Raw genomic sequence first — 19,948 nt, forward strand, 5'->3', positions numbered from 1 at the left:
ATTCAAAACATTTTAGGTCAGTACTGTTTTATTCAGCAAGGATGCATTAAAAGGACAGGTCACCCAAAAATGTAAATTGTAAATGTAAAGTCCTTGGTGATTCATATAATGCAAGTCAATGGCTAAAGTCACTTTGAGAGAAAAAAACAAACATGTACAGGCAAAACTAAATGAATACCAGTGGCTCCTGACGATTCGTTGAGGTCTTATGAAGCGAAACGATCGGTCTGTGCAAGAAACTGAACATTATTTACAACATTATTACCTGTAATCCACAGCGTCAGCAAAAAATTCTGAGTGCGTTCTTGGCAGTCTGGAAGCGTGAGCTTCCTGTCGCATAATGACGTAAACTTAAATATATACTTGGGGTTGGGAAGTGGCATCGGAAAATGGTTTGTTTCGTGGCTGAGAAAGAATATTATATGTACCATTGGTTCTACATTATGGAGAAAACTAAATCGTAATAATGAGCATTTAAAATATGAATTAAGCACTCAAGTGCACGGATAAAGCTTTAACGTTCGAGCGAGTGACCATGTAAAGTGGCTAACGTTAGGCTACTACTTGCATGTTTCAAGTGATAAGCCATGTTTGAGGTCGATGAATGATAGGTGAACTTTTGGATTTCTTGCCTGACATAATTACCACATAGACCAGCCGTGTTAACAGTCTGTTCGTCATGCCAATTCATGTGGATTTTTAAAAAACATTTATAACCGACTAATTCAAATTTGGTTCACTAAGCCTCTTCTTGTTGACTAATGTTCATTTGACTATTAGGGGGCAGCCCTAAATTCAATATGCAAATACACAGACAAATTGCAATTCAGTATGAAAATAACATGAACTCCATGAACACAGACAACCAGAACTGGAACTAACAGTTCCAAACATGAAATTGTAAATTTACATGCAGTTGTACAATATACATAATGTCTTATTTGTTTTTTTATTTTTATATTAAATTATTGAATGTGGGTCTTGTCTGTACTGTTGCAGGCTCTGGAGAGCACCTGATTCGCACCATGTTGGCCAGAGAGTGCTCTACCTCCATGCAGACTGAAAACGCACACCAGGCCCTACTGGAGGCTATGCAAAATAAATTCATCAGTGAGTGACTTTCAGATAATCTCTTTCCCTCCCTGTTATCCTGTTTTCATGTTTCTCTCTCTTTCAGCAGGCTAGCATCACTTCACCACAGTATGTGTGAGTAAGAACAGCTCTGAGCTAAAAGTGAACAACAAAATCATTAACAACTTGCTTGACTGGAAATGAGCGCTAAAAAAATTCGGCAGCCGCAACGTTTTTTTCTGTATGTTTGGATTTGTGGATCAATAACATTCTTTTGAATGGGCTCCACAAGTTTTTGGTTAAATCATATTTGTGTGGCCACAGTTATTTTCAGATGCCATAAATACTCTGTTGACAGTGCTTTTGAAGATGTCGCCTTCTTTCATGTTCAGAAGCTTTGCTCGTTTGGTTCCCATTCTGGGCTTGTGAAATTGAGTGACTGCTTGGATTTTATATTGAATGTAACACAAAGTACATGTGGGAATATTTGCTGGTTTTGGCCTGTGACCTTTATAGTTTTGTTGCACGGAAATCTTCAAATGTGAGATTTTCTTGATTGTTATTATTTATTTATTTAATTGAGTTTTATGTGTTCCTGCAAAGCTTGGTTAATCAACATTGTATTGACCCTCATAAATTAACATAAATACCCAAAATACAACGTGATGCGATAAGATTCCTGATGCCAAATAAATCACAAATCGCAGCCAATCAGAAGAGCGTGTGTTCGGGCTCTTTCTGCAAGTGCAGTGCACAGCTGTCTCACACTTGCAACAAAATGGATAAGTATTTAATAGAGTTAATGAGAGTTAAACCATTTTAACATTATTCAAAATATTTAGTGACTAATACCTTTCATTTGTTTTCAAGATCTGAGACAAATTATCCATTGTCACATTTATCGTGGCTATATTTAAGTTGGTATATATGATATCCAAACTCAAATCAAACTAAAATATTGTGCAAAACTCACAAGCACATGAGATAATCATTGAGCTGTCAGCCAAAAATAGAGCCCTTGTCGTTTGATGCATATTGTCTCTAATTAACATGGAAATGACCTTTTATCTTGTGTTAAAGGGACTATATGTATAATTCAGAAACCTTTGTTATTAGCGACACCGGTGGCCATTAACTGTACTGCAGCTCGCATACGTAATGTACAAGAGTCTGAATGTGATTCAATGCTGCGATATACTCACAACAAAGTTATTTTCGTTCTTTGCTTAGAAGTAAAAAAGTTGGAAATACCTTTGCAGCGATATACTGTTAACAAACATCCTGACGCCGAAATGTGCTGCATGCTTTCCTCAATAACATTAACAAAATAAACAGAACAAAAATGTCGGGCGTAGATTTGGAGAAGCTCTCAAGGGGAGGGTGGGATCTCATGCTTTTAAAGCTAGCTTGCTAATTGCTAGCCTCTATGAAAATTGCCTACCCTTACTTTAAGGGCTTTATTTTGTGAAAATGATCAGATGACTGCATGTTAGCACTTTGATTACAATTGTTTACCAAATAATTAAACAGGTATACATGAAATATTGATCTAATGTTTCTATTTCTATTTCTACTAAAATAGTTGACTGCAGAATGCTGTGATTGACCAATAAGAATCAAGTGTTTCTCAAAGCTGTGTAATTTGATTTAAACTTTGAAGATGCCTAGATGAAACAGAATGAGGAGAATAAAAGCCTTTTTAATGGAATATTGGATTAAGATGTGTTTTAATATGTCTTTTGAATTGTGGTGTTAAGACACATTCTGTGTGAAGGCTGTCCAGGTTTTAATTAAGAGGTGTTATAAAAAGAGCCGTGTTCAGTGTAAACAAGCTGAACACAACATGATGTGCAAAATCAATATGGCATTAATGAAACAGAACACCTATCTGAGGTGAAATTTAAAACTCTTCCCTCCTGTGGACCGATGTTATGCTTGAGTGCTTCAAACCTAGTCCGTGTCCAGCACTCCTTTGGTTTTGAGATGTAATCATTTGAATGGGCCTGAAGCCCGTTTTGCAGCACAAACTCTTTCAGTTTTTTCGCCTTTGGAAAAGTATGAGTATTTGCCTGCTTTTTCAACAGAGTCCCTTTATCAGAGCTCCGTGAGGGGTTACAGAAATAACTCATTCCATCATTAACCTATTAAAGAGCGAAAAGTGGCTCTGCTCCCAATTTTTCTCATTTGGTTAATAAAACAAAAGCTTTGGAAAGAATAATTGTTTTCAGTCGTTTAGGTTGGCAGGGGAAAGTACGGAAATGTACGGCTTTTCCGCTCATTTCATTAACTTCTCAGAACAGAGCATAACTAATAAATCATTGACCGAATCGCTGGATTTTCTTAGATGTCTCCAACGTGCTTTCATTTTGATTTTACATCTAAATAGACTGATTGTAGTGGAAAGAAGGTCATGGTTGAAATGCAGTTGGCTTGTTTGTGTTTAAGGTTCGCCGTTCCTGGCTGGCGAGGACTGTGTTCTGGGTGGGGTGATTGTTCTTAGGTGCTGCACATGTGGAGAAGCCCAACGCTCTGAAGACATCCAGGCTCTGCTGGGTACGTGCTCCTCTGTCCTGCTTCAGCTTAAATTCATTACACCTGAGGTCCAAGACTGTGATGATTGTGCATTCAAAAACATCAAAACGGAATATCACTGTATCACTAGTACATTAAAAATAATAATAATAAAGAATACTATAAAGCAGGGTTCCTCAAATCTTGCCCTGCAGAGTTTAGCTCCAACCCTGATCAAACACACCTGAGCAAGCTATCATACACCCGTGCAATGCGCCAAGTATTTTTTGCTAGTTTCAGCCCGACACAGTTATCTTTTTCACGTCATGTGCCACACTGTTTAAATAGCAAATGCATTTGCGCCTATTTGTGCGCCCCTTGGGCGTGCTGGTCTGTAAACGAGGTTTGTTTAGGCACATTGTTGGCATGTTGCTATTTTGAGGCAACTGAAATAGACTGTGCCATTGACCCATAAAACCTGGTCTAAAGTCAATGGCACAATATTTTTTTTGTTATTTAAAGAGCGCATTAGTAATGTGCGCCTATAGGCGGGTCCACAACGCGCGTACACTTTGATCCATTTCCTCGCTATTTTTCCGCTTGCAAATTCCGTCATGTAAATAGCGAATCCGCCATGGCGCGAGCGCAACTGGCTTTTAAAGGGAATGGGAGATGAGACTCTGATTGGTTTATTGCACATTACGCCCAAAACACACCTATTTACTCATTAAGAAAATAGGGACAACCTGTTTTAGACCATGCGCCGGGCGCGCAGACCATTTTTCCCGTCGTTAAACTAGCAAAAGTGGATTTGGACACTTGCGCCGTGCGCTTTAGACCATGTGCTTAGATTGTTAAAATAGGGCCCAAGGACTCTAGAAAATCAGGATCACTAGAAAATCACAGGTAGGTGAGTTTGGTCAGGGTTTGAGCTAAACTCTGAAGGGCCGTGGCACTCCAGGACCGGATTTGCGCACCGCAAATAAAGCTTGTTATTTGCTTGTTATAAAGCAAATTTTATTTACTACCTTAACTATGTAAAGTTTTTATTTTCTTATTTCTTATGAGTTTCTTATGGTCATCAAGGCTGCATACAAAAAAACAGCAATATTGAGAAATATTATTATTATTGTAACTTTTTCCTTTGATGTCAAACCTGAATTTTCAGCATCATTACTTCAGTCTTCAGTGACACACGATCCTTCTGAAATCATTTTAATATGCAGATTTGGTGCTCAAGAAGCATTTCTTATTATCAATGTTCAAAACGGTTGTGCTGTTAAATATTTTTGTGGAAACGTAATCTTTTTTTTCTTTTTTTTCAGGATTCTTTGATGAACAGCATTTTTTATTTGAAATAGAGATCTTTTGTAACATCATAAATGTATCTAGTATCACTTTTGAACAATTGAATGCATCATTGCTGAAAGTGTTACATAAAAAGATGCTGTTATGGAGGATTTTTGAAGAACATCTGGGTCACTGAAGATTCCCTGAAAGTCATTCGTAATGTTGCCCCCCCCCCCCCATTCTTCCTTTCTGATGCCTCCCTCACATTCTTGTCTAAAGATGCTGACTATTTTTCCAGGCGTTTTTGTTTAAACATTCAGGGATAAACATGGCAGCTCCCAACAAATAGCAGAATAAACAGGTCTCAAAGTGTGGTCTGGGAGTGTGGTCGGGAGAATAGAGGCATTGTTATGATTAGGGCTGACAACACTCAATGGAACAACACATTTGAGACTGATATGAAACTCACCTTTTCAATATCTTTGTCTGTTGTGTTCATTAATCAAATTAACCGTTCAATCTTGACTTCAATTTAAGGCTAACTCAGAAGGCTAATTCGCCATGGGTCCATTTTGGAAGTTCTAACGGGTTTTTAGAATAGCGGTTTTCCATTTATGAGTAAAATATTAGGGGTGGGAATCTTTAAGCACCACACGATCCAATCCAATTACGATTCTGGGAGTCACAATCTGATTCCAAAATGATTCTTGATTTACAATTCCTTTTTTTTTTTATAGTTTACTGACTTTAAATCTTATAATTAGTATATTTATCTTATAATGAATGTATAAATTCATTTAAGTACTTTTTAAAATAATTCCAAATTTAAAACAATTTTATGTTAAGAATTTAACTAACTAAATATGGTTTCAAAACAATACAATTAAATAGCAAATAATAAAGAGGAACAAAGAAACACAAACAAAGAGTGCTTTAAGTATCTGAATGTTTTCCAGACAAGATTAGTGAGTGATTTTACGCTTTCTCAACTTTACTGCTGTTTGATTATTATTGATGACATCATAGATCACACTAATGGACAGATCTATTTTGACAATATAGATGTTTTGCCTTGTCTGTGTAATAAAAACAGACTTTAATTACGTTAATTTTGCATTATAAAAGCATTTTAAGATGCAAAACATTGATTCACCCCACAGCCACAATCGTTATTCGTGTGTGTGAGAGAATTCAAAGCAAGCAGAATACGGTTGTTTCTAGATCACGCACAATTCTATTGTGAATGCTAACTCAGAATTGATTCAGAATCTTTGAAGAGAGAATTGCGATGCATTGGAGAATGTTGTTTTTATTTTATTTTATTTTTTAACCACCTCTATAAAATATGCATTGTGGTTCACAATATTATTTAAGATTTTATTCTGTTCTAATATTTCATTCATTAATAAAATAAAGCTATTCTAAAAATCCATTTGAAACTCCTCAAGATGCCAATTCTCTTCCAGGTTTATAGAATGTGTAATCTTCTAAGGACTTTTTAGTAGCTATATCTCACAGTTATTGTGTCTCTCTTTTATTCACAGTGGAGTTTCTATGGAGCCATACTACAGAGAGCATGTGTGTGGGATACATGTCTGCCCAGGACAGTAAACCCAGGGTAAGAAGTTCCTGCATCAGAACACCCTCATCAGAGGCTCTTCACTGTCTCTGCAGTTGCTAGGGCATTCTGGGTGGTTAGTCTCTATGACTTTCTGGTCCCTAGATATGGCTTGGGTCCTTGCTTCAATTTAGTCATTAGCATGGCAAAAAATAAATAAATCGGTTATAATAGTAATAGCACACCTTTCTTAAATAAGCCATGTGATTCCAGGCATCATGCATGCCTGTAACACCAGTGGTGTGGGTTGAGTTACATGCCAAAATATATTACTTAAGGTGCGGTCACTTTCACTTTTTATTCTATGAATTTTCGTGAGTGAAATCCACATTTCCACGGGTGAATTGTAAGTCAGTTTGGAACCATGTGATTGAGTGAAAGATTTGACCATCCAGGCGCATCGTGTTAGTCCAGGCGTGTCATGTTAGTGTTATTCAAAATTATTAATAAAATATTAACAAAACTCCTATTGGTTTAGCTTTAACAGTCATGTCCTAATGCCCGAAAAGTGATAAAAGCATGGCGACACACACAATGGCAGCAGGTACTCATAAAATGAAGCTGTTCAAAATGAACAATCCTACTGAATTGTGACGGGTCTTTCCTCCTACGACTGCAGCAGAAAGACACCAATTCATTCCTGTACCATTCCAGAAACATTCCTCCCATTCCTTCATGCATTGTGCTGCTGTGTATGTGTGTGTGTTTGATGAGATGAAAGCCCATAGCTGATTGGCAGCTCAGCGAGATAGAACACAGCCCAGAGCTCTGGGAGTGTGTGCCGTTTTAACCGTTTCTATTCACGCTAGTAGCTCAGAGCGTGTCTGGAAGTGTGCATTGACCCATTTTAGAATAGTCCTTTGTTGGGTTTGTGCTCTGAACAGGGGCTCTAGTCAGTTCTTGCAGAAGCCAGTGTATTCTTTATCCGGTCTATTGTCAGTGCAGATTGGCTGGAAGCGAACCCTCTCTGTTGCTTCAAGCCCTTTGGCTTTCATGCCTGGCATTGATGAATCTCTTACATTTAACAAGCATCTTTACCTCCAGAACTTCTCAACCTGTTCACTTTGTACATCTGTTAGCACAGATGCAATGTTAGGCCATATTTAATTTTCCTTTAATTTAATAAAAAAAAAAAAAAAAAAATGTAAATACATAATTTCAAAGAATTGCATAATGTAAACTTTGCACAGCATAAAATTATAACTATGTATACTGGATATTTGTGGTCATGAAACTGTACATAGGATATGGACGAGCCTCTGTGTTTGGTGCACTGACAAACATGTTGTCCAATAGATAGCCTGGAATGTGGATTGCATGTTTTTTTGTGTGTTTTTTTTGGCAAGATTTCAAACCTTCCAGCTCAATTCCCAAATCCACACGCATCATTGCGGTTGGAGGAGAGAGAGTTTTCTCATGTCCTCTCCTCCTTGCTCTGGGATGAGTTTCCTGTACAGCGATGTAACTTGCTGATTAACTATCATAGTACGATGCATCGTTAAGGAAACTTACCAACTAGTCATGATTGTTTTCCAAAGCCGTAGTAACTCTTTTGCACCTCTGTCATTTGAACAACATTGGTCCAGCAATATAGGACTGTCGTAATTGACGTCACGTGCAGGTGGATTAATACTTTTCTGCTAATTAATCTATTTGAGATCTCCGAAATTCTGCTTTAACATATGGTGGCAGTACTTAATGACTATTTCACTGTTTTTGTTACATGTCATTTTGCTTTATTCGCGGGTTCATTCATTCAAGTTACACTTTATTTGAATACAGTGATTTATTAAACAGCGTTTCCTCCGAAATTACCCTGAACAATTTGTCCCAGGAACTTTTTTCCCCCCATAAAGCCTGAACCTCGTCGTCGGTTCATCTGCCAAATTTTTTTAACTCCTTTGTTGATTTGAAAATTAAACAACAGTTACTACACGCACCACAACAGATAAAAAAAAAAAAAAAAAAAAAGGTGGTTGAAAAAAAATGCTGCGTGGAGTCAACCAATCAAAATGCGGCATAGACTCAACCAATTAGCATGTTCAGCGCTCAAGTCCCACCCCTGAAAGTTCCTGAACTTTGAAAAAGTACTACCTCGCAAGCAGGGACTTTCGGAGGGGGAAACACACCGAGTACCACCCCAAAGTCCCTAGTTCCTGGGGAAAGTTCCTGCGGTGGAAACGCAGCCTAGACTGAGTATGTGTATGTCGTTGCTTCTTCCGCCACAATATTTAAATAGAATGAAATATATAGAATTTACTGAATGTTAGCTTGCTTGTTGTGCCCAAGAGCATGATCTATTTAAGTCCACATGTCATTGAACAATAAACTGTTTCAACCACGCAAGTTTGCAATGCTGTTTGTGAATGTTTGTCAGAACTATGGTTTTGGGAAACAGCAAATCGGTGAAACTGTTGTCAACGTCGGAACTTGCGACCATAGTTGGCTAACAATGCTTTCGGGAAATGCATCCTTGGTTGCTGATTAATTGGTTGCACTGCTCACTCTTCCATTTTTCCATTTAGCCCCTCAAAACAAGGGATGGCACATTGTGGCTGAGAACAAAATATGTGGAAACCACAGCTGAAGCATGGCTATTGTCATATATCTGTTTTTACGCTGCGGGCCCACTTCTGGTTTAAACATTCTGGTTTTCAGCTCTTTAACACATCATACACACTTTTTTACATGGCAATTAAAAAAGAATTTTAATGGCATACTTTTGGTCTCTCAAACAAAGCAGTTTTCTGATTATATCCAACTGCTTAAATGTTTGGCTTGAGTCTAGATGTCTATCTCAGTCAGTGAATCTCTGGTTTGCCACACAGAATTAAGTCTAATCTTCAGGTTGCGTTAAGACTTCTTGATTATTTCCAGCAGTGGTAATCCCAACCACATGTGAACCATTCCAGATAAAACACCATCAAGTAGATTGAAATGTGTTCAACTTCAAAACTCTGTTGTCATTTATAAGAAGAGTAAGTCCAATTTACACTTGAAGATTGGAGGGGAATTACATTTCAAAGTCAGAATTGCAAGTTATAAACTCACAATTGTGAGGAAAAAAAGTCCGAATTTTGAGATAAAGTCGCAAATATCTTTTTATTTTTTATTCAATGGTGGAAACAAGCTTCCATAATAATTAGATAACAGAACACAAGAAAAATCTACTGAATCAATTAAAAATCAAAGTAAATGTAATTACTCATCATTTTAAATTAAGGATAAAACTTAAAATGAACTGGAATTTATGATTAAAATAAATACAATAAGAATAAATAAACAAATAAACAAAAATTATTAAAAAGACTGAAAATCCTACTGAACTTATGCTACATAAAAGTTGAACATAAATTGAAAGAAAAAATGAAATTCACCTCTCGAATTGTGAGTTTATATCTTGCAAAACTGACTTTATTTTTCGCAATTGTTTATATCTCGCAATTCTGACTTTATAACTCGCAATTGCATGTTTATACTGTATCTCGGAAAAAAGACACAATTGTGTGAAAAAAAAAAAATCGCAATTATCTTTTAAATTGTTTTATTCTGTGGCGGAAACAAGCTTCCACAAGTTATGTGTTGAAGCTTTTTCTAATAAAAAAAAGATTCACATAATTAGTTGCTTGATCTCACTCTAGACAGTTGTGCTACAGGCTTTTGAGAAGATGTGTGCTATTACTTTTATAAGTTACGATGAATTATTTTCGAATGATAAAACAAGTGAAACATCACATAGACTTCTATAGAAAGGGGGACCTGAGGCATTTAGTTGAGGACCACAATATCATGGAGACTTGGGCCAATAAGCAACCACCCAGAACACCCTGGTAACCACATAGCATATTGCTAAAAACCACTCTGAAGACATTGGCATCTCCCTGTTGCAACCACCCCTAGCATCTCACAAATTTATTTTTTGCAGAACTCTAATGGCCAGAATATTTGGGCCATGTTATTGCACAAATGAATGTAATGGGCATGTATAAAGGAATGCTTTATCTCTATATGGAAACAACATTGGAATAACGTTCCATGGGGTAGCAAGAAAAATGTGAAAAGTTGTGTTATGATTCCCCTTGTTTTCTAGTTCCCCTAATCCTTTGCAGTAATGTCTGAATGTGTTTGTTACATGTGTGTGTTAGCGATTAGCAGAAACATATTAGAAAGTTAGTGTTCTATGCCTGTTACTCATCTAGATTCAAAGCTAAGCTTTTTTTAAGATATTTTGGGGCTTTTTTTACTTTATTTGATAGGACGGTTGAGGATAGACAGGAAGTTATAGGGGAATCACGAGCTGGGACTCAAATTCGCGTCACCCAAAGTTCTGTGGCATTATTGCTCCGACAAGCTACGCCTTTTGTAAAACACAATGTTTCAGTTGGGGTTGTTGTGTGGACTCCAATTTACACTAGATTGTTGGAAACAAGTTCAATTTTTTTTTTTTTTTTTTAACCAATAATACAATAAATCAACAGTCGTCTTTTATGTAGAGGCATGGGTTCAGTACCATTTCGGCCATTTATTGTATTTACATCATTTATATTTATTTATATTTTAGTGCACCTGTTTTTTATTTATTTATTTATTTCAAAATTGTTTTTAATTTCCATTTTATTTTCCCATTTTAATTTTTCTCGATTTATTCATCCAAAATGTGCTCAATTTGAGACATCCTGTGTTATACTGTAAATCCAATTTTTGTTACTGGATTCCGTCATTCCATCAGTTTTTTCTGCGTTACAGAAATGATAGGGCCCTGTATTTTAATTATGTCATACTTTTATTTACATTTATTTTGTAATTTCATTATTTACTTTATTTTGTTTGATGGATTTATCATTACTTTTATCTTTTCTCAGAGTAGATGTTTGCTTGTGTTTGTATGTGATGTCCCATTGTTTAGTTTTAGTTATTTTAGTTAGTTTTGAGGTATTGTCTTCTAGCTTGCTAGTAATCTGCCTGAGCTTGTGCTGGAGGTCACATAGACTGTGTGAGTGAGATATGGATCACTATCATAGCATAACTGACACACATGGATGTGCTGAAAGGGGTCACAGTTTTCCACTGACTTGTCACCCTATGCGTGTTGTCCCGCCATGAACCAGTGCTTCCAACAGGTGGCCCGAGGCACCCTGGGATGATACCTTCACACATGGTTCTGGCTCTCAGGGGGCCGCTTATCGTTGCCCGACTGAGAGCGGGACCAGGGTATGTGCCCGAGGCGGGTGGGCGGCAGCTGCCTTTGATTGCAATGAGGACACCTCACTCCCACTATTTAACAGCTGTGTGCTTCTCCACCACACTCACACTTGACTCTGTAAACACTTTCTCTCTCTCTCTGTTTGCCAGACTCACATATCCAGACTTCCTCCTGGGGCGGTGGCCGGACAGTCTCTGGCAATCGAAGGTGGAGTCTGTCGACTCGGGACCGCGAGTGACTGAAGCGGTGTGAAATCATCCTCTATTTCTGCAGCAATATGTCAGCGGGATCTTTATAGCAAAGAGCTTGATGTTGTGTCATCGTAGGACACAATTATAAAGGGACAAAAAGGTTGCAATATGTCTTTTCTTCCATCTTTTCTTTATTGCACAGATATAAAAACATTTATTCATTTATTCACAATTTCCTTTTCTAAAACATACCATGCTACTTTTGCGTTCCATTCATGGGCATAGCATAGACAGTGTCATCTGTTTTACTGTCACTTGAGAGGGGGACAGGGTTAGCAGGGTAATTTGCCTAAGGCGTCTGCTAAGAAAAGGACATGCCAAGTGCACTTCAGGACTAGTGCACTGCTCTGGTTTTAGTGGGCTTCCAAGAAACTCAGCTTCTAGTATGTGCTGGACAAGACTTGATGCTCCATTTCTATTCCTCTCTTAAACAATATGCACCGTCCTTTTCGTTGTAAATAAGCTAAGGGTTGTTGAAACAGGGTGGCCATTAATGTAAACGGCTTACTTGATGTTTAATATTACTTTTACTATTATGTTTTATATATAGATAAGATGCTTGTTTTGTGCAAAAGTTCAGTTTAGTCATTCATATTATAGGTCTGAACGTTTCTGGTCTGAGTGGAGATATTTGACACGTGTGCTTGATGTGAGTCTGGTTGAGTCGCAAATGCGTACGCAGCGTGGAATACAGGATAAAATCCTTTTTGAAATTTGCAAGAATTGCCTTTTCATTTGACTTTTTTAAAGCTAGGTATAGCAGCTCAGAATAAAATTTGTCGTTTACTCACTCTCATGTCATTCCAAACCTGTACAGCTTACTTTCTTCTGCAGAACACAAGAGTGTCCTTGTCATTGTTTTCATTTAGTAAGCTTTAAAATATTGCAAAGATTCAAAGTATCATAAAAATGGTCCATTTGACTTGAGTCTTTAGAACTCTTACTGAACTCATGCACGAGTCACGTGATATTTTGGTGCTTTTATGTCCATTTTACCTTAAAGAAATTGCATAGAAAAGAGCGACCTGACTATTCTTCTGAAATCCAACTTTCGATCGGAATGACGTGACTGCGAGTAAATGGGAGAAATCTATTTTCAAGTGAACTATTCATTTAAAGAGTGGGACTATTCTCAAATCTAATGATATGCACTGTTGAAAATGTGTTGAATCGTGGTTGTTACACTTTCACCACAAAGTTGATGGCAGTAGGATCATAGAAAGATCTTCTGATGAGACTAGATGCACACGCACTTTTGCTCAGCGTCTTACTAAATAAGTGCACTACTCTGACTAACTGCACTGCTCGTGTGTACTAAGAACATGGCGCATGTTTTGGAAGTATGCATTTCTTTTGCGTACTTTGAGTTCACTTGACCTTATTTGAAAGCTGCATAGTGCACTTCTGTGTTTAAGCTGTATTAACATGTCAACAGCTTTGTGTGTTTTCTAATGCCATGTGTAGTGCTCAGGAGATGAGACCCCCCCCCCCCCCAAGCTAAAAAAAAATGACTGTTAGTCCATCTTTGAAAATGCAAAGTATATTTTAGGTCTGTATTTTATAATGGCAGAAAAATGAGAGGATCTCTAAAATGTATTTATAAATTACACTGAATCAAATGTGTTGACGGTTATTACATTGATGAGGGGTTTTTGGCAGGGCTATTATTTCAAGTTCTGCAGTTGAGAACTTTTCTTTACTTAACATTCTTGCATTACTATAAAAATGTATGATATATATATGCTTATTTTAGTTTTACTTGACCCTGCATTTATTATGAAGTGTCTGTGAACGTTTCCAGCAGCAGATTGTACTAACCTCTTGCTATCGTAATGCTCAATAAAACTGAGATATGACGTGCAGTTCTAAGTGTCGATTGATTGATTCATTTAATTGACTATCTCCTTTTACTTAGTACATATAAAAGTTGGGCACTAAGAAATAAGTCATGTATCAATATAGACTAAAAAACGGTTTTATTTTACATAAAATGGGCTGCCCTATTATTGTGGCTGTCACGTTGAGATCGTATATCCAGCCTTTTCTTGCCATTTGAGTATAAAATCAAACAAACTTCAGATACACTTAGCTTGAACTCTGATGTTTTTGAGAGAGAGAAAAAAAAATCCCTAGTTTTTGTGTCAGCTTAGCCAGAAAGACAAATCAATTACTAGGTGTACGTGTAACTCAAGGGATGCGTCCGAAATGAGTTCTCTTGAGCGTCTCTTGAGTAGGTACTTTGAGTGCTAAAAAAGTATGTACTATACGTGTAGTGTGAATGTAATCTGGATGTACTACATTCACCATGTTGTCAATGTCATCATGTGACCTACCAGCGTCAGTTGCGTCGCTTCACTGCCGTTCACAAATCCTCTCCCGTGGCCTCATGGGATAGTAAAGTGTCCATCGTATTGCTCACTTCAAATTCTCGCCGGAAGTAGTAGTTCATCCAGGTATGTTTTGCTACTGTAAAGTACTGTCAATTTTGACACGCTTCTTTTGTCACATACTGTTTTTCACCTACTAGTAGTATGCGTTTTCAGATGCAGCCAAGATATTTTAGCAGAGATATGCATTTCTCTTCTGAGAAGGTCAGTAATTTAGATGATTTATCCTCCACTAAATTTTCATCCAATGAAATGTCCCTCACTCATAACGCCACCTGCTGCAGAGTAGCGAGTTTCAAATCATGGTTCACGACTATAACGTAACTCAAGCCTATTGGTTAGCACTTCTGTAAGTCCCGCCCAAGCTTCCTGTTTCAATAGGAAATACGTCAACACGGGTATGGAACTGTGGTTAATGTTCTAAGTCACCAAACGGGAACTAAGTGGAAAATCAGCTGAATTCTTGTTGCATTTACACTGTCTCTTGCATTAGAAGTGGACTGATATCTCTTTTTGTTCCTCTTTCCAGTCACTGTGTTGATTGAATGCTGAACCATTTGAATGCCTCTTATGTTAAAGGGACATTGTTTGATTTATTTTTTGGCCGTGTTGAAATGTATTGTCTACAGTCTGTTGTTTTATCTTTATCTGGAGGCCTACTGTTCTCACTCTTTTGTTTAGTCTCCATGAGCGCTTGTGGAGTTCCAGACAAAAACACTGCTCTATTTGTAGAATCATATTTGTTTTTGAGGCTCTAACAGACAGCACAAGTTCTATCCTTGTCTTCCCCCTGCCTTTTCTACTCCCCACATATCTTATAATCTTAACTGTGGCCTGCCAAAGATTTATAGTCTAGAAATAAATTACACACTTGACAATAACCCAGAGGTGAAAATAGAAGCTCTCCAGAGAAGCTGGAGAAACGGGGGGTAAATGTGTCTTTGTTTGATGTCAGATTACAGAATGATGGTGTTTTGTAGACAGTGTTTGGAAGGTTTAAGTTAATAGTGTTTTCCTTTAAGATCCATATTCTGTGGCTATCCTAAATGTTGTCCTGAAATTTGTCCTACATGGTGTCTGTGGATTTATATGCGTTCGTGGTCAGAGCCACATTGACGTTTGGTTTCTTTCACCACCTTTTTCTTTTTCACCACCATCTTTCACCATCTCCTCCTTTAATTTTTTGGAACAGACTCATTTAGTCCTTTGTGCGATTTCCATTAAGGACAATAATTGCATCTGTCTTTAATGGAGTGTTTGGTATAATATTGACTTTTTACAACAATATTGTAGGTAAATTGAATAAGAAAAATCGCTACAACAGTAATAATGAAACATATATACCTTTTGTGTTATGTACTGCACCTGCTCTCTGATGAATTGGGTATTTGTTGCTTAAAAAGTATATATATAAAATGTCAAAACAAGGGTTTGCAAAAAAAATTCTTTATATATACTTACTATTATATATTAGTGTGTGTGTGTGTGTATGTATATGTATATATATATATATATATATATATATAAAGAATTTTTTTTTTTGCAAACCCTTGTTTTGACATTTTATATATATATATTTTTAAGCAACAAATACCCAATTCATCAGAGAGCAGGTGCAGTACATAACACAAAAGGTTTACATTTTATACAACCTTCTGGAACAAATTGAAAACGAAATGGAAATGTCACATAAAAAAAAAAAAATGCAACAGGTGGAACTTTATTGTCTCAGAATTCAGTAAGGCTCCGCTCACCAAACCAGTTCCTTTTTATTCATAACTCATATTGCATATTATTCAGGATTATGATTAATATTATTAAAGACAACTTTACATGAAAAACAATTGACGTTGTGGGTGAAAAACAGACCAAAGTAGGACATGTACTGTCAAATGTACACAAATTGAAAAATATTAGATTTCTTAAAATGAACTGAAAAGCAATTAGATTTTCTTTAAGAAATGTGTTTGATAGTGGGTGTTGATTTTATTGTTCATTGCATATAATTCATCAAACTTAAATGTCACTCACACTTAAAGGATGGTAGACGTGTTGTGCTCTTGAGAAGACGTCCTCCACCTGTTGCTCTTCACAGCATGATCAAACACATATTACAAAATAATACAGCTCACCTTGGACCCTTAACCCTTAACACAAGCACATTCCCTGTGTCACTTTCCATTTCAGTCCTCCAATTCAGTGGCACTTTTATGCCGTGCACACCGTAATGTTATTTGTGAGGTTGTGGCAGTGGGGTTTCAGAGGGCCCCTTCAGCTTTGAAAAGAGATACTTGGTCTTTAAGAGGTGGCAGGGGCACAGGACATTCAAGATGTATCCGATGCCTCGCGCTCAGCAGCCCTAAAACGCAGAACAGACGGCAATGCGAGTGAAGATCAAAGCCTGCACCCGTCGCCCCGCTCGGCCTGCTGTCCACACATGCTGAGCTCTCCTGTCAGAGTGAATCTCTGCCATGTGGCTTGTGTCTTTCTGCTCAGACCAGCTCACACAACAGGTAGCTACTTCTACCACCCATATTATTACCCATATATATTGTTTTATTGCACCATATATGAACTGATGTGTGTACAGAGACACAGTCACGTTCACAGAGCCTTACAGGTCGTCTTCCACTGCTCATGTCACACAAGGTCATTCTGTGCTGGAAATAGCAGACAGACACCCTTTCAGTGCTGAACAGAAGTAAGGGGCCATAACTTTCTTCTCTGACTAGTTTACTTTTTTGTTGATGATGGTGGAACACTTTCTTATTTCAGAGTGGTTGTGAAAAAAGGAATCTAAGTATGTATATTACAAGTCAAAATTAGTGCTGTCAGTTCAATGTGTTAACTTAATTTTTTTCATCACATTACAATTATACACACATTATTTCAGGCACAGGTCATTTTTTTTATTTTAGGCCATTTCTTTTCTATAACTTATAACTTTTCTATAACAATAACCAATTGATTGCATAATTACAATTTATCTATTTGCATCTGTAGAGTTCAGTTTGTAGATTTTCAGCTCAAAAATATTTATTTTTTCTCCTGCACTGAGCCAGAAATCTCCACGTCAGTAGCACTTACATAAACCAAATTTTCCAGTTTTATTCCTATCTATATTCTGAAGGATTTTAGAGTCTATTCATGTAACATTTGCCTGTTTTATATAACATTGTATTATATACCTAAAAACATAGTGAAAACTAATAATATATCAGACTGATCTCATGAAATGGCGTATGTATGACACGCCAATTCGTATTTCCATTTTTGGCGTGCTATCAACACGCATAATCGTTTTTCAGCGTGTTTATCAACGCCGTTGACTTAACGTTACATTACTCTCTATATAAATATATATGACTTACCCCAACCCCGTCCCTAAACCTACCCGTCACTGGGGTTAATACCATTTATGAGTCTTCCCCTACCATCCTAGTAAAAAAATATCGCTCCCCAGATGTAGATTTACATTTTGCTTCGTTTCGCTCGGACATTTAACGGCGTAGACATACACGCGGAATCACTCGGACATTTAACGGCGTAGACATACACGCGGAAGATGACGGCGTGGACATACACGCGGATAGCTCAAAATGCGTATAGATAACACGCCACTTGACTTGAAAGTGGCGTGTATGTTTACGCAAAGTCATGATGTCATGTTGAATATATTGACTTCTAAACCGTCTCAGGTTACGACTGTAGCCATGGTTTTCTGAAAAGGGGAACGAGACACTGTGTCTTGAATTGACGCTATGGGGAACGCCCTCAGCGTGACTGGTGTCTGAAGCACGTGTGAAAACGCCAAATATTATTTGGCTGATGACAGTCCATGACATCATTAGCGGAGCGCCCGTGAGTATAAGACGGCGCCTATGATGCATGTCATCAACTTTATTTACCTGAAGCAGACATGCAGGCAAGCCCAAGCATGGCAACGAGATGCAGCGTTTCTCAGCGCTACTCAGGGAACCATGGATACAGTCGTAACCTGAGACGTTCCCTTTCGAAGTGGAACTCAACACTGTGTCTTGCATTGATGCTATGGGGTGCAAATACCCACTCCACCATGCTGAGGGATTGCCTGCCTTACTATGAGTGAATATGCTCAACATAAAGGGCAGATCATAAGTTGAGTCAAATATGTGGTGCGGCGCAGTTCAGCGACCTCATCAGGAGACAATCCTTGCCCCTGATCCAGATCTCTCAGCAGATCCATCTTGTAGTCATGCTTAATGGCCATAGTATGCAATACTCCACCAGCCTGACCTGCTGCCACATATGCCCTGCCGGAGGTCTATAATGGCCTCTAAAGAGTATGACTCGCGTCTCTTCAACGGGGGGCATCCTCACATACCCTTGCTCGTTCAAACCCTCTACAGTTGCATAATTTGCATGATGGAGTGGATGAATACGGCTGAATATGGTTTCTTCCACAACTTCTCCACCTCTGCGTGGAGTTCTGGAAAAAGCGGAAGGCTCATGGTGGGAGGGGCGATTATGGCCTTACAGGAATCGGTCGTCAGGTCGGCCGCGATCGATTTCCCGTTTCTCAACTTGTCACAATGGAAGCATTCAGAACCCTCGGGTACTGAACAAATTGTGCTCCTCACCCAAGCATGAAACGCACAAGTCGTGTGTGTCCTCAGGTCTCAAAAACCTGGGACAGGGAGGCACACACTTCCTGAAACGCTTGACTGGATTCTCCTTTAGATTGCCTTCACACACGCTATTTACAAACGGCTCCTGAAGACAAAAAAGTTGATGACGTGTATCACAGGCCCCCTCTTCTACTCATGGGCGCTTTATGACATCATGGACTGTCGTCGGCCAATATTATTTGGTGTGTTTTCACAAGTGCTTCAGACACTGGTCACACTTTGAGGCCATTCCCCATAGCGTTAATCCAAGACCCAGTGTTCGAAAGGAAACCACTTTTTGTCTATCCAGATCTTTAGTTTGTCACAATAATGTTTTTGAATTCTCTATTTGGGTATTTATTCTTAAAGTGCCCCTATTATGCTATTTTAAAGGCTCTTAATTTTGTTTTGGGGGTCTCCTTCAACAGGTTTACATGCATCAAAGGTAAAAAAAAACACTTTAATTTTCTCATAATATAAAATTGCACATCACCACATTTTTCAATGATTGACTCGTTGGATGATTAAGTCTCTCTAAATCCCTCCTTTACTACTCTGCTCTGATTGGCCAGATGGCCCAGTCTGTTACGATTGGTCTACTGATTACAGCACTTTTCGGAAACAAAACGCCCATTACCATAACTGAACTTCAGCTCCGGAGGCTCTCTAAAGCTCAGCGATTGTATAACACTGTAAAGACGGTAATGATGGCATTGATTATATTATATCAATCCGAGCATGAGTCTGATGATGAAACGTTGGAAGAACTAGTTATTCAACCCAAACCTCTGGACGTTTCTCAGTCATACACTCATACAGTCATACAATTACGTTGCAACTGTAATTCCTCACCATCAGCATCAGCAACAAGTGTATGTCCATCAACAAACCGATGTGTATATTTCTAATTTATTGCAGTGCACATGCGGGAACTGTATCAATAGCAGTGCATGTGTTAGCTGAGCACTAAC

The 19,948-nt window shown here is 38.0% G+C and overlaps 1 protein-coding gene across 1 annotated transcript in view; it reads left to right on the top strand.

The window, feature by feature from the left end:
- The window catches only part of tasp1 (taspase, threonine aspartase, 1), a 33,711-nt gene extending 19,905 nt beyond the window's left edge, over positions 1-13,806 (top strand). Inside the window, exons 11-14 of the mRNA XM_084391153.1 lie at positions 1,000-1,110; positions 3,517-3,624; positions 6,417-6,490; positions 11,843-13,806. Coding sequence (XP_084247279.1) covers positions 1,000-1,110; positions 3,517-3,624; positions 6,417-6,490; positions 11,843-11,935 — 386 coding nt within the window. The 3' untranslated portion in view covers positions 11,936-13,806. The remainder of the gene's footprint in view (positions 1-999; positions 1,111-3,516; positions 3,625-6,416; positions 6,491-11,842) is intronic.
- Positions 13,807-19,948: the final 6,142 nt, after the last annotated feature.

Source organism: Rutilus rutilus, assembly GCF_951802725.1.
Source record: "Rutilus rutilus genome assembly, chromosome: 20".
NCBI classification, from domain to species: Eukaryota; Metazoa; Chordata; class Actinopteri; order Cypriniformes; family Leuciscidae; genus Rutilus; species Rutilus rutilus.